The sequence below is a fragment of the Pezoporus occidentalis genome, unplaced genomic scaffold (assembly GCF_034315485.1).
Source record: "Pezoporus occidentalis ecotype Australia unplaced genomic scaffold, CSIRO_AGI_Poc_V1 ctg138, whole genome shotgun sequence".
Lineage (NCBI taxonomy): Eukaryota > Metazoa > Chordata > Aves > Psittaciformes > Psittacidae > Pezoporus > Pezoporus occidentalis.
Window position 1 is genome coordinate 1176384 of NW_026913188.1, and position 14218 is coordinate 1190601.

The following is a 14218-nucleotide window of genomic DNA, read 5'->3' on the forward strand; positions in this document are numbered from 1 at the left end:
AGCAGAGCAGCATCCAAGTGCCAAACTTCCCATCTCCAAAGTATGTTGCATCAGACTTCCAGCAGAGCTCTCTCATTTTGTATGCAAACTATTAACAATTCAGGTGTTGAATATGAGCTGCAGTATTTGACCTCTTCTAACAGCTGGGATCCATGATTTTCACAGCACCGCCGGCTCCTGAACCAGCTTCCCAAAGCACAGTGGTGTCCTCTCTCACAGATCACTCGCACGTCAGGGGAGGGAGACGGAGGCATCTTGCCCATAGCCTCTTCTCATGTTTCTAACCCTTACAGTTACAGTGGAAGGGGACATCAAAACACAGAGCAGACAGAACCAAGCACAGGGATGTCCCCAGGTGTCTGCTGTGATCCTGGCAGAAGACATGAGCTTAGCAAGGCTGGGAATTAACCCAGATGCCAACCACAACACTTGAAGAGCCTCTGTCCATCAAGGCACCTGAGAAAGGAGAAGTATCAAGGATTCACATCAGCCCTGTTCAAAATGGGAGAGTATGGGGAGCTAGTATGTGGACGGGAAGGGCAGAAAACATGCCAGGAAGATGGCAGATGTGCATCCCTTCAACATATGGCAAGGCTTGAATAAGCAGGCACGACTGTTTCCACTTTTCCTGAAAGGATGGGGGTGAGCAGGAGGAAAAAGGGAGAGAAAGGGGTCAGCTTTCACAAGTTTGCAAACCATCTAATTTTGGTATTTTCTCTACAGGGAATGGACAATTTCCAAAGGCTTGGGTCTGGTCTTGTGAAAGCCTATGGACATGGATAACTTTACTCACATGAGTAGTCACAGTGTCAGGACAAAAACATTTACAGTTCCTCCTTTCTCATTTATTAAATGAGTCATCACAAACATGAAACAGGGCCACAGTGAGCTCAATCCACCCCCTGATACCTAAATTTTACAACAGCCACAGAAGATAAGAAGTCTTAAATAAAGCTGAACTTTCACAAGCAAAAATGCAACATAAAGCAATCTGTGTTTTATGCATGCTGCCCTCAGATTAAAGTATTTCTTGCTTGGGGCCACTGCTCAGCCCCAAAGCACCATGCTGCCTGATGTATGATGTAATGCTTTTCATGCTTCAACTTTTTAGAAGTGTTATAGAGAGAGGAAGAGGCAAATCTTTAACCACTTTAGAAAAGACTGGGCATCCTAGGCAAAGCCCAAAGGTGCTATGACAAGATTTTGACACCAGAATGGGTATCAATCCATTAAACCTCTTGTAGCTACAGAAATCGAGGTACATAAGTGAGCCCATCTTTGCCCCATTAAATGGAAGACAAAAATTCACCCAGCTATTTAAGCTTCCTTTTTCCTTCTCCTCTTTGGAAATCCACACAAAACACGTCCAAGCACTAGTACTGAGTTTTTCTGCAGGCACAGCTGCAAGCCAAATGCTCTAACCAATTTTTCTCCCCACAAGAAAGGGGGCAGAGGGAGCTAAGAGAGGAATAAAAGTAACTGCCAGCACTTAAGTCTTCTACAAGACAAGAAACCCACACTGCAGAACTTAGTATCTGTATAGTTGAGAAAGACGCAGAAACAATAACTAGCAGCTCCCCTCTTTCCTCTTTGCTCAAGGGGACATAGTATGCATTTTTTGACTAAACCTCAAATACAAACCAAAAGTAACATCCTCATCCATACAAAGAGGCTCATTATGATTGTTATTGCTGGAAGGGGAAGCTCACTCTTACTGGCCACATGACTGTTGAAATCTACATTCAGCATTGTTTTGGGGATTTTTTTTCTTTCCTCTATAACTCAGCAGCTCAAAGCAACTGGTAATAACTTTATGACTAGAAACATTAGCCGAGCATTTCTGATGCTTGCAGAGTCAGCAATACAGATGAATTTGTTCCAGGCTACTAAATACATAGTTAAACACATACCCTGCAGCACCTCACTGTGGTGTTCTTTTGGGAAATATTACTAGAGCACAATATGAAATTTTAGGGGGATATTTCTCCAACCTCTCCTTGTCTGGAAACATTATCATCACATACAGCAATTTATGCATTTGCACAGTTTACTGCTTACACAACTAGTATTCACTAACACAGCTCACACAACAGTGTTATAAATGCACACGTATGTTTTTAAGATACAAATCCAGACCTGGGCCTTCTCACACCTCATGATACAGTAGCTATATGCAGCCTGACAGCAGTTAGGCATCTGTGCACATACCATAGGCCTCTCCTGTGAGGGCCAGGTGGCTGCCGATGCTGGCCAAATAGGTTAGCAAATGAAGTTCAAGGACACTTGGGAGCACTTGCAAACTTCCAGAGAGCCCCTCAGGTTATGGGGAGGCTGAAACTAAAGAGGGGTGATAAGGAGACCCCTGAGGAGGGGTGCAGCGAGAAGCGCCCTTGGGAACCAGCCAGGACCTGATAAAAAAGCTGGTCCCAGCCCATTGGCAAAAGATGCCTGAGCTCAGGTGTAGGGACAGGGTGCGCCCAAGGCTCCCTGCCAAACTTTGCAAAGGAAGCCAAAGCTCAAGAAAGTTCTGTGCACTTCCTCGAATGGGGGCTGGAATGTCCCGAGGGATGGTTAGAGGGCTCAAGTTTTAAACAAATCACAGATGGGGCATAATAGATGGCGAACCTCGGAGAAACATAAACCAAGGCTGGCTCTGTGCAGCACTATGTAGCCTAGAGGCACAGCTGTGGGCAGCGAACGATGGGTCCCTACAAGCCACACAGGTGAACCAGAGGGAACCCGAGTTATCCAGGCTTCAACAAGCAAGTTTATAGCTAGGTGTCCACAGCAGCAGTAACATCAGCACCAAAGTGCAGCGGCGAAAAAACACCAGGGGTCTGCACTATGAAACAGGCTTAACAGAGAAAAGACATAGATGTCGGTGGGACAAGACAAGAGCTAGCATAAACCAGATAGGCTCCCTAGCTCGTAGTTTCCAGAAATACAAACTAGCTCTAGAAAGTGATCTGCATTTTGGGAAGGGCAAAACGAGAGGGGCTGGACTGCTAAACAAGAAACGTGACATTTACCCTGCATGGTTTAACGACTGCTCTGCATCAGACAGGGACTGTTCCATTTCGTATCCCCGACTCGAGCTTTGCTCCTAGGAGAGCGGGGCTGGTATTGCTATGGCAAGGCTTCCCCAACACACCAACACTTCTCGCTCTGCCTGTACCCTGCGGGTCCTTCACTGGAACTTCAATACTGACCACAAAAGGGGCTGGTTTGGGGCTTTTGCTTTGTTTTTAATCAGTTCTTCACTTCAAAGCCCACTTGGCATTTGATTTCCTGAACTTGAATGCTTAAACCACGGCACTTAAAACACTTCTGAGGGCCTTCCTCTGCCAACAAAACAGCTGAAGAGGCTGTCATTCATCTCGAAACGAGCTCCGAGAGCGGTGAAGAGGCAGCCCCGCCGTACCCCGGCGGCAGAGCCGACAGCGGGGCTGATAGCGCTGTTATTCACCTCAGAAACATGTGATGTTCGATCGGATCACATCCCATCCCGTCCCATCCCGCCGGACCCCTCAGGCCGGCTCCCGAGCGGGGCACCGGCCGGGCCCTCCGAGCTGCCGGGCCGCCTCACAGGGGTCCGGCGCAGGAGCCCCGCTCGCAGCCCGCTGCGGGCAGCTCCGCCCGGGGCCTCCCCCTGCTCCGTCCCGGCGCCCAACGGCTCCCGCGGCCCTTCCCCGTGGGGGAGGGGGCGGCGGACACGTGGAGGCCGAGGCCGGAGGGAAGCGGCGCGGCCCGGCCCGGCTGCAGCTGCCCCGCGGGGCGAGGCCGCCCCTCAGCCCGGCGCACTGCACTTACTTGCGGGTCGGCGCGGGTCTTGCCCGGCGGCCTCCTGAAGAAGGAGGTGCGGGCGGTGAAGAAGAACTCCTCGGACTCCTCCTCCTCTAGGCTGCTGTAGCCACTGCTCATGCTGCTGGTCCAGGTCATCGGCAGCAACGGCGGCTGGTGCTGCTGGGGCCGGGCGGCGGAGAGCGGCGTCCCGGCCGCCACATGGAGCCCCGCCGCTGCCGTTCACTCGCCCAGCGCCGCCGGGTCTAGGGCACAGGAGGAGGAGCCATCGCTCTAACAAACCCGCTCCCGCCCTCCGCTCCCTTCCTGCTCCACAAGTTTCCGCGCTCAGGGCCGCTTCGAGCCCCGCCCGCACGGGCAGCAGGTGAGGGGCGGGGACGACCGCTTCTCTCCCCCGCTCCGGGCCCGAAACACCGGCCCGGCCCGGCCCGGCCCAGGCGGCGTCCGGCAGCCGCTGCCCGGGGGAGGCGGGCGGGCAGGGGAGGTGAGAGGAGAGGAGCGGTGTTGCGCGCCCTCCCGCCGGGCTTGTGCTGCTGGTAGCTCGGCTCCCCCTCCTTGCTTACAAGCAGCGAGGCAGGTGAGGGGCTTGCTAAAGAAGTTCCCAAACCTTCCCCCAGTAGTTACCCGATTTCACCCTCCTGTGCGCCCGCAAGAAGGAAGTCATGAAAAGATGAGCAGTGGCAAAATAACTGCAAGCCTTTCCCGAACTGTTCTCCCAGTGATCTTGGAGTTTAAGCTTCGCAAGCACTAGCAGACCCAACCGTGCTGAGCAGGAAAGACTTCTGAGTTCCCGCAGCTGCTGTGGGTGGCTGGCGCTGGCCTCTCGCACGATCAGGCCCACAGAATGTTATTAAGTCGCTGGAATTCGTGGCCCCAGGATGTAGCAAGGAGTGAGGCTTGTGAAGACTCGGCAGAGATTAGATATGTGTATAGATAGCAAGGATATCCAAGGCTGCAACTGGAAAACGTATTTAAAAGCACAAAAGTTCTGATAACATGCAGGGCGTACATCAAACTCATCGTTAACGGGGGATATTATAGACAAACCCTGAAGGCCAAGTTGCTCTGTAATTACCTGCTTCAGAGTTTCTCATGTGTTCCTTTAATTTATCTAGGGCTGGTCACTGTCACCGACAGGATACTGGGCTTAAGGTATGGCTTCCTAAGGCTACGCAGCTGCCCAAAAAAGCAGGCTTGCCTTTCCTGCTTGCCCTCAGCCCGGCGTTCCTGCTGTCCCCAGTGCCACCAGTGGTCCCACGGGGGGAAGTGAGTCACATCAGTCACTCACTGCCGCAGCAAACCCCCGGAGGTGGGGCTGTGGGGAGCAGGAAGGAGGGCAGGCTGCACCTTTCAGCCTTAGATAAAACAGATTTGAAGCTGTGTGTTTACCAAGCTGCAGTCTGAGCCAGTACATCAGCTCACATGGTCTCAGCACTCAGCCACAGACATATCTGGACATCAGCAGCTAACGTCTCCTTTCCCTCTTCCCCGTCCCCAGCGTGCTGCCCCCATACAAACTCCTCATCTTCCATGTGTAGCCATTCCTAGCCCCTCACTCGAGCAGGATCTGGGTCTGCTGCTGTCAGATTGGTGCTCTACCTGCACCAATATGCTGTATGTATTGATAAAGTCACCTCAACACCAGAACAACTCACACCAAGAACTTAAGCCAGTTCACCAGTTTGGGAGGAGTTAAATCCTTACTTTCCTACCAATGCTGATTCTCGATGAATGACCAGATTTTTTCTGTGGAGTTTGGCATCTGGCAGATTAGAAGGTTGTATAGCTTTTAGAAACAAGTAATTGAGTTCAGCAGCATAGATGTGAATGTGTCAGACCTTGAGCCTACTTGTTGGCAATGTAAAGCCCCATGGTATTTGAGATAGCTTTAAGTTTAATGCCAAGTTACTTGAATGCGACTAAAACATTAAAATGCTTGCTTTAGACAAATGAGCTTTGTGTTACCTGGCTCGCCAAGACCAGCCCTGTGCCAAAAAGAAGTCCCACCAGAGATGTGCTGGGCTTGCCTCTGAACCTGTCCAAGACCCGATAACCTCAGTTTACAAAGCTTTTGGATAAAATGCCCCTGGCCACGATCACAGTTATGAAGGATTTTAAGCGACTCAGTTGCAAGTCCTGGGCTCGAGTTTATATGTTCTGTGGCAGCAAGGCACAGCATTCACCTTCTCTGTGATTTACAGTATTATTTTATCCTGTTGCAACAAAGAATGATGGACAAAATATGCCTAACTTCTTTGTGACCTATCTTCCAACATGAGTTCACTCCTCAGCTCTAGTTCCGTTTTTAAGCCTACTAATTTTGACAGTGATAATTTTTTTCTGTGATTTTTAATTTTTGACAGTTATTTTTTACTTTCATGTTTTTTTCAGATGTGACCCTGAATCCAAAAATTCACATGAAGGCTCAAACAGATGCGATGCATTTCGATTTTGTTTTGTTTGGTGCTTGCAAATCACATATCCAAATCTTACCAAGTATTTTGCAAGGCTGATACTTAAAGATGAATTGGTATACCTGTGGATTTCACTTTTACCAGGCTATATTTATATTTTTAAGGTCTCTGTCCCCAGACAAGTGCTTTTCTACCATCTCAAATTAACTACTTAATTTTACCTTAACTTGCCTTGTCTTTGTTTACTTGCCAAAGACAGCCATGTCTCAAGATAAAGTTAGCAATAAGCTTTCTGAAAGCATACATGTTCTTAAGGAGAATTATTGAAGCATTAGGTAAAAATAGTGAAGTTAAAAGCCAAGGAATGTGGCACAGGAGAGAGAAAAGCACTGTGAGGCTCCAAATCAGTCCTTCCAAGAAATAATTCAGTCCCGTGAGAAATTAAGCTGGCAGTCAGTTATCACAGGGTCACCTGGCCAACTGGCAAGAAGAGTGAGCTGCTGGGGTTTTCATAAGTGCATAACTAAGTTTGAGTAGCAAGAAGTACAAGTGCACCTGGGAAGAAAAGGAAAATAAACTTTTTCATTAAAGCTTGCCGATACAGATGGCATTTCAGGATATTTTTTAACTGTAGCCCGTTCAAGCTAGTTAAAAGTGGTAACTCACGTACTACAACCAAAAATAGTAATGGGCACCCTGTGTTCCAAAGCAAGAGTCTCAGGAATAAAATATTAATATAAAGCGATCAGAGGCAAAGATACCCTGTGTGATATACAGTTATGTCTTGTGTAAGGGAGGAAACGATATTTTAAATCGCTGTAACATTCAAGGATAAAATTCAACTTTAAATCATGTTGTGGTTTTGGAGAATCTGCTCAGAGAAATGAAACATCATATATAGCTTCCAGAAAAGTGGAAATGAAAGCTGGACTCCCTGAATGGCGAAACAGGTGTGAATAATTTTATGAATCTGGCAAGGATTAGGACTTCCAACTACCATAACTGAAATAACCCTCAGAACCAGACATCAAATTGCATAAATGTGGAATGCTTCACAAGCTCCTGCAGCTTCATTTGTTTATTTGGATTAAAATACCACTTCACTGAAGTGATCACAATACCACAGGAAAGCATGGTTGAACAGGATTACAAGGGGCAGCTCAGTAAATTCATCCCCAGCTCTGAAGAAGAACCAAGTACTTGAAACCATCCCTAACAGACTTTCAGCTAATCCGTTTTCGAAACCCAGTACAGTAGTGTAGTATCTCCCTTAAGGGTCATTCCTTCCAGTGTTTAAGCTGTTTATTGACTAAGAAAGTTTTTCTTAACACCCCGTTTTAAATCATTAACCTTGCCCATTTGCTTCTTAGCAAAAGAAAGAGAACAGTTTCTCTAGCAACCTTTTGAGTATTTGAGGACTCTTTTTGTTCCCCCCATTCTTCTGCTTCCCAGACTAAACAAAGGGACAACTGATAAAACATCCTATAGAGTTTACATTTACTCCATCGGGAACTGCATGATGTTTACATGTTTCTAAAACATCCCCTCTGCCTGCTGACAGAGAAACTGGGAGGACTCATTAAAACGGGAAAGCTACTAAACATTCACTTAGCCAGCAATGCTGCTTTGAGGCCCTGGACCAAGATGCTCACTTCTGCACACAAGCCTTAGTCTTTTCTCCAGATTTTTACCAGACCACATCAAAAGGCACTGGATCAAAGGAGCAGGAGACCTAAAGCAAGATAGGGCATGGGCTTGGAGAGTCCTGCAGCATTTAAGACTATATTTCTATTAAGATAAACACAGTAATGGGGACTAAACTTCCTTCACCCCTCTAAACCTACATTAGTATCCCCCCAGTTTCACCAGTGTTTTGCAGGAAGAGCTTCATTAATGATCCTAGCAGTATTCAGAATTATAATGACTATCAATTTGCAAGATGCCCCCAGCCCCTGTCTACTTCAGAACCCTTTTGGTCACTTCTGGAGCCCTGTGGGCCTCTTTCTGCCTCTCATTTTCTGCCTTCACATGTCTTTGCAAGCCCTGGCCCCGATCCTGTAAAGGCTTCATGGTGGACATAGCTTTAGTGATGATTGGTCCCTATGGGACATACTGAATCTTAAGATATGCTTAGAAATCCAAAAGGATTACTACCTAATAGCATGTTGGATTTGGCTTCTTTGTAATATGTTTACAGGAAAAATAAGTATTCCATGATGTTCATTATGTAATTTATAGCTGTATAGCAAAGATTACCCAAAAACAAGTCACAGAGGAAGAAAGATAGTTTGCAATAGGCTATCCCTTTAAAATCTAAATAATTTAGAAATAGAGTGAGTTGATTTTTTTTCTACATTCCAGCTGAAAACGGTGGTAATTTCAAATGATCAAAGCAAAGCAATCAAGTTGAAATACAACCAACACAGAGCATCCACACAGGCCTGTAGTTTCCTTACCTCACTAAACTTTCTGTTTACTCATTTCTCCCATTTGTCTTGAATTAATAGCTCAGGTCTGTTTAGTACCACTGGCAGCAATGACAATTACCCTTCCAGTCATACTCAGCGACTTGTTAATTCAAACAAGGTCATTCCAGCCGCACAGGCACATGAGTGCAGACTGGGAACAAACAGGAGCCAGCTAAACAGCCTCTCTCCATCTCCTGGTGAAGAAATGCTATGGGGACACATACTCGCTGTGGCAGATACAACCTTAGATGGCATTGTCAGGAATCCTTTTCTGGTTCCTAAAATTCTTAATTTTGCCCAGACCTTAACCCCCTTGGTACAACTCCTTCATCCAAAATCCTCAAAATACAAGGGAAACCTGGAAACTAAAAACAACCCATGTAATCCCTTTCTTTCTTACTCTAATGTTCACATGCTTGCAGGCATGCACCAAATCTGCGGTCCTCATCTGCTATACTTGGACTGGTCAGAAGATAACAGAACTCAGAGCGAGTTCACCTCCCCCATCCCATCTAGGGGTTGTGCTTGGAGCACTCAGACCTACATTATTTTGATGGGGATGGAATGAGGCGATTGCGCTTGTCTCCTTTTTTACAATGCTGCGAATATGTGCCCATCTCCCCACATCCACAGTCAGTGAAATCAATACTGTTACTTGTATTTTAAATATGCATACACTTAGGAGGATTGGGGACTTCTTTATCTTGGTTGCTGCCTAAAGCTATAAACATAAAACTATACCTTCCTGACAGTTCTGGAATTGTCCTCATCCTCAGGTTAGACAGTTTCCCCAAATATTCAAGAAATACCCCTTTTTATTTCAAAAAGATGTGAGTAACATTGATCCATCTTAGCAAGATGACTCAAGATTGGCCAGTGTAAGACTGCAGCCTTCACCAAGGAAGTATTTTTTGCAGTTTGAAGACACTGCCATGAGGTCTGGCCTTTTCATGGGGTGTGAGCACCAACCTTCACACATCCTACCCACCCCCAAAACCCACCAGGACCTACAGAAAGACTTCCACTGCCTTTGAAAACATTTTGATGAGGCTCATAAAGCAATTTGCTGGTGTACTTGTGTGCATTTTTCTTTCAGCATTATTAAGCAGGTACTTTCTTGTCATAGATGTGAAAAGGTAGATTTTCTAATACAAACGATGAACAAATATTTCTTATGTCTGCCATACATTCAGTCAGAGCGTTTCAGAGAGCTGTGCAAATGTACTGAGGCGAGTCTTGCCCTGACCCTCACTCTCATTTCAAAGGCTGGATTTCTGTGGCACAGACAGATCAGTGGATGTGCCAGTAGTAGTAAGAGTTCAAAGCTGAGAACCATGTTGCAAATGGCAATCTGTTCCCTGCAGCAATGGCCTTTTTAGTTTATGCTGTAGCCAGCCCTAACAATGTCAGGTCACAAGTCTGTCAGCACCCAGAAGTAGCCCAGATGCCCCAATTCAATAAAGAGGTGAAGAATTCATCCTTACCCACACAGTCCCATTGATGTGAACAGTCAGACACAAGTATAAGCTAAGGTTGGCGCAAGGGAAGCTCAAAGGCCTGGGAGCGCTGTCATGTAGTTCTCTGTAAGCACCCATGCATTGCCAGGGGAAGCAGTAATGCTACTAGAAGAGAAAATATAATCTTACGGAAATATTCTATAATAAAGTGTACAGAAAACAGACATTCTCCTACTTTAATTGTGTTCCTAATTGCTAACAGTATGTAAAAATACTCGGGGCAGTAAAATTAACTAGGACCTTCTGTTTCAAGTATAGAAACCACAACTGTGGAAGCTCAGCATGCTTTGTGGATACCACGAAAATGTGAGCCCTAATGCACTGTAGCTGCAATCTGATTCCCAGCATCTGTCCTCAAACTGGTGAATTGGTGGGGGAAGGGGCCTTCTGGTCAGGGAATCATGTCCCCATTGTTATTTCCCAGACAAAGAACAAGAAATTGTCCTGTCAGACTGTGTACAAGATGACATTTCGCTCTGTCTGGTTGTGATTGATATGTAGAAACTCCCTAAAGACTGCCCGCACAAGTTTAGGACTTTCTAGTAAATCATCTTGACAGCAGCCCGTGAAGACAAGCATCCTAGGAAGACAGTGCTGTTCGACAGGACAACAGATCTGACAGCTTGTTGCTGAAATGCCTAACCCATCCACTCCACCCTTAGCTGGAAAAACCTGGCCTCGAATGCAGTGTCCTACGCCTGCTGAGCCAGCCTCACCAGCCCGCAGCCGGGCAGCCCTGTTTGCGTGTCCCTGCCTGCCCACTGGCTCCACAGGCTTGCAAGCCCAGCAGGAAACGGAGGAGCTGCCAGCTGCTAATGCAAGGTTTGCTAATTGCTAATGCAATGTTTCCCCCCACCCCCAGTATTGCTGCAGTGCTGCACAAGATGAACGTCGTTCACATTTCCAGTGGGATGGGACCCCCTTTGAAAATTCTGCCCTGAATCAGGCCTTCTTTTTGCTAAACTTCACTGACGTTTTTCATATTGAGTCCATGCCCCAAGGCCCAAGAGCTTCCTGATTCCCACTTTTGCTGTCATGCTCTTCCTCCCTCACTGCGAGAGCACTGGTGCAGAGGGAGGAAGTTTAAAGAAGAGACAGGATTGTAGGGAATGGAAAAAAGCTGAAGTGAGAAATAGGCAAAAACTGAAGAAGAAAAAAAAAAGGTAGTATTTTGAATCAGATTTTTCTCTCCAGAATTCCTGAAAATCCCAAAACAAATAGCCAGGGAAATTTCTGGATGGAAGAAGAGCATGTGTCTAGGAAAGCTGAGATACACGTTTCTAATTTTGAAGGAATATGCAGAGAAAAATATACTGAAAAATTAGAAAGGAAAATGATGGGAAAAGTACTCGACTTGAAAGGGCAGGTAAAGAAAGCATAAGTAGAAAGGCTGAGAAGATAACGGAGAACTAGAAAAGGAGAAACAGAAAATACAGTGGTGCCTTTTTTTCTTCCAAACTTGTGGAATGGCGTACACGCAGCATCTCAGGTCTTCAATTTATGAGATTCAAAGTCAGTCTCGTGTCTTCACCTATGGAGGGAACAGGAAGGGAGGAGAGGGGATGCCTTACATCAATGAAAAGTCCAGCAGAGCTGCGAACCACATGGGCTGTAGCCTTGTCAGAGACATCCTGCTTTAATATGGTCCTTGCTCTTCTCTGCCTACGTTTTCTTCATCAGATGTAGCGACAGCACTTTGTGGGGGTGAAAGAGATGACCAGAGGGGAACAAAATAACATTTGCACTTAGATGCAGGAGGAGCACCATCTAACCCGAGGGAAAAGCTGTTTATACCTCTGCCTGCTGCCGTGTCTGGTCCTGCGATGGGTGAGGAGGTCAGGACCTGAGCCCTGGGCTGATGCAGGGAAGCTGATGTCACTTATTTTTATCTGTTTCGTTAATGGAAAACCCCTGATGCTGTACAAAATAAAACACAAAGAGGATATATTTGGGTCTTAAAGGCATGTGCTTGTAAGCTGGGAGATGCCTCTTTCATGACTGACTGCCTCGAGCTTAACACATGCCCCCAGCCCTGATGCAGGGCATGACCAAGACCCTTGTTACTTCTCTAGCCTGCAGCATAGGTCAGACACAGGTCAGTATTTAGGTCACAAAGGAAACTGCAAATCTGGCATTTGATATGCTTATGTCTATTTGTTATAGAGAGCCTTTTATACAAAACATGTATATGTGACCTAATATTTACAGGACTTGGACCTACACTCCTAAATAATACAGCTTCCCAGCTTGGTCCCAGGGTCTGGTGCTGTGATAATCTTATTCTACACGTTACTTCATTTGTGGGCCCTCTTTTACAGCAAATCGGTGCGCTACCTTCAAAACAAACCTCAGAAGTGCTTCCAGGGGTAAACAGCACAAGAAATTACACCATCCTGCAGTGTGGTCTCCCCAGCTCCATCCTCTTACACTACCCCAGCCAGCATCGCGCCCTCAGCCTCCCTCACATTTTCCAGGCAATTTGAACCCATAAAACATGCACACCATATCTTGAGTCCATGTGTATGGGGGTGTAGGAAACAGCCTGCTCTGAGAAATGTGGACCTGTGTGAAGCCCAGGGTCACTCCCTTAGGTTACTCCCAAGGGTCACACAGGGTTGGAGGCCTTTGGCCACAGAGACAAACAGTCATGCCTGGCTCAGCGGCTGTGCTTCATCCCCTCATTATTTGTCAATCTTAACTTTCAAAGCAAAATATTTAATTTATTTATTTTTATAGTCATCGCTTATGTTTACATTGTTTCTAATGTTAACGTTTCTAAACTCATTTTCTAATATCAGACAAAAAACCCTAAACCTATTTGTAGAAAACAGAATTATTTTCTTAATTTAGCAAGCTTGCATGATTTGGGGAGCACTTGAGATTGTTGCGCTGCTATCATCTGGACAGACAAATGATGGAAGAATGTGTAAAAATAGGTTTTACACTGCAGAGCTTTTGATATGAAATTCTGCCAATTGCAGGACACAGCAATACTACAGAAGCAACATTTCTGGTATTTTCCCACTGCAGCAATGTCCAGACTCTGATGCCATGGCTGTAGATTTATTTTTTAAGGCTTTATAAGCTTCTGGAAACTGAAGTAGGTACAAAGTAAGCAAGATTTCTATAAACTCACTTGTAATTGTTATCCAACCCTTTTTCTTCAGCCATGGCCACAGACTCACTGCACAGAAGCGCTATTTATGTGCCGCTGTTTGAGAAGGCAGGCGGGTTTAAGTCAGGCATGTGCACGGAGGCGTTACATAAGAAGAATCTGTATTTGAGCCCTGCCTCTCCAGCACGACCTGTGCCTTCTGAAAACTTGGCTAAAAATCCCAGAAAATGGTATATCCTTAGGAGAAGCTGGGGGAAGGGAAGCAGAGGAGGTGAAGCAGATGTGTCTAACACAGGCTGTTTTACAAGCTATGACTCCAGCGTTCGGAATCAAGCATGTGCTATATTTTCTACTTGAAAGCTGACTGCCACTTCAAATGAAAATGGTTTTGTATGTGCTGCACCATAAAATTACACAGACACAGAGGTCCACGCTAACTAGCTGTTTACCTCTATGCTTTTACCACAGCACATAAGTTATAATCGGAGGAAGGAAACTCCTAGGAGATCTGAAGGCTTTAATTGTTTCAGCGTGCAGATGGTTTGCATTACAGCAAATCGACACAGCTCAAGGTCAATTCATAGTTCAGCAATAGCTGCTTCAGCAAGTGAATTTACTTTGTTTCCCATCTCTTCTGGGGAAGGTTTAACAGCTTTTTTACTTATTTTATAGGTATTCCAAGGCTTAAGAAACACCACAACAGGTGAAACTGGAGGAGTGTAGGTTGCCACCACCATTTCCTTCATGTCTGGTACTAAGCAATTTTTAGAGCAGCTAAATATAGCTGTTTTCTTACAACATTTGAACACTTTGTTTCAACATGTTCTCTTTTCTGTCACCGACATAAACCCTCTCTCTTACAGGCTCACAAGGACATCTTCCGCAGCTCAGATTTTCTTTGCT

General features: G+C 46.0%; 1 protein-coding gene across 2 annotated transcripts in view; it reads right to left on the bottom strand.

Annotated features, from left to right (window-relative positions):
- RASSF3 (Ras association domain family member 3) overlaps positions 1-14218 on the bottom strand; it is a 113797-nt gene that overhangs the window by 49862 nt on the left and 49717 nt on the right. The window contains exon 1 of one of the 2 annotated variants that reach the window (XM_062609481.1): positions 3811-4115. The exons of the other annotated variant lie outside the window; for it this stretch is intronic. Within the exon in view, the coding sequence (XP_062465465.1) occupies positions 3811-3939 (129 nt within the window). The 5' untranslated portion in view covers positions 3940-4115. Of the gene's footprint in view, positions 1-3810; positions 4116-14218 lie in introns of those variants that run through there. 2 annotated transcript variants of the gene reach the window in all.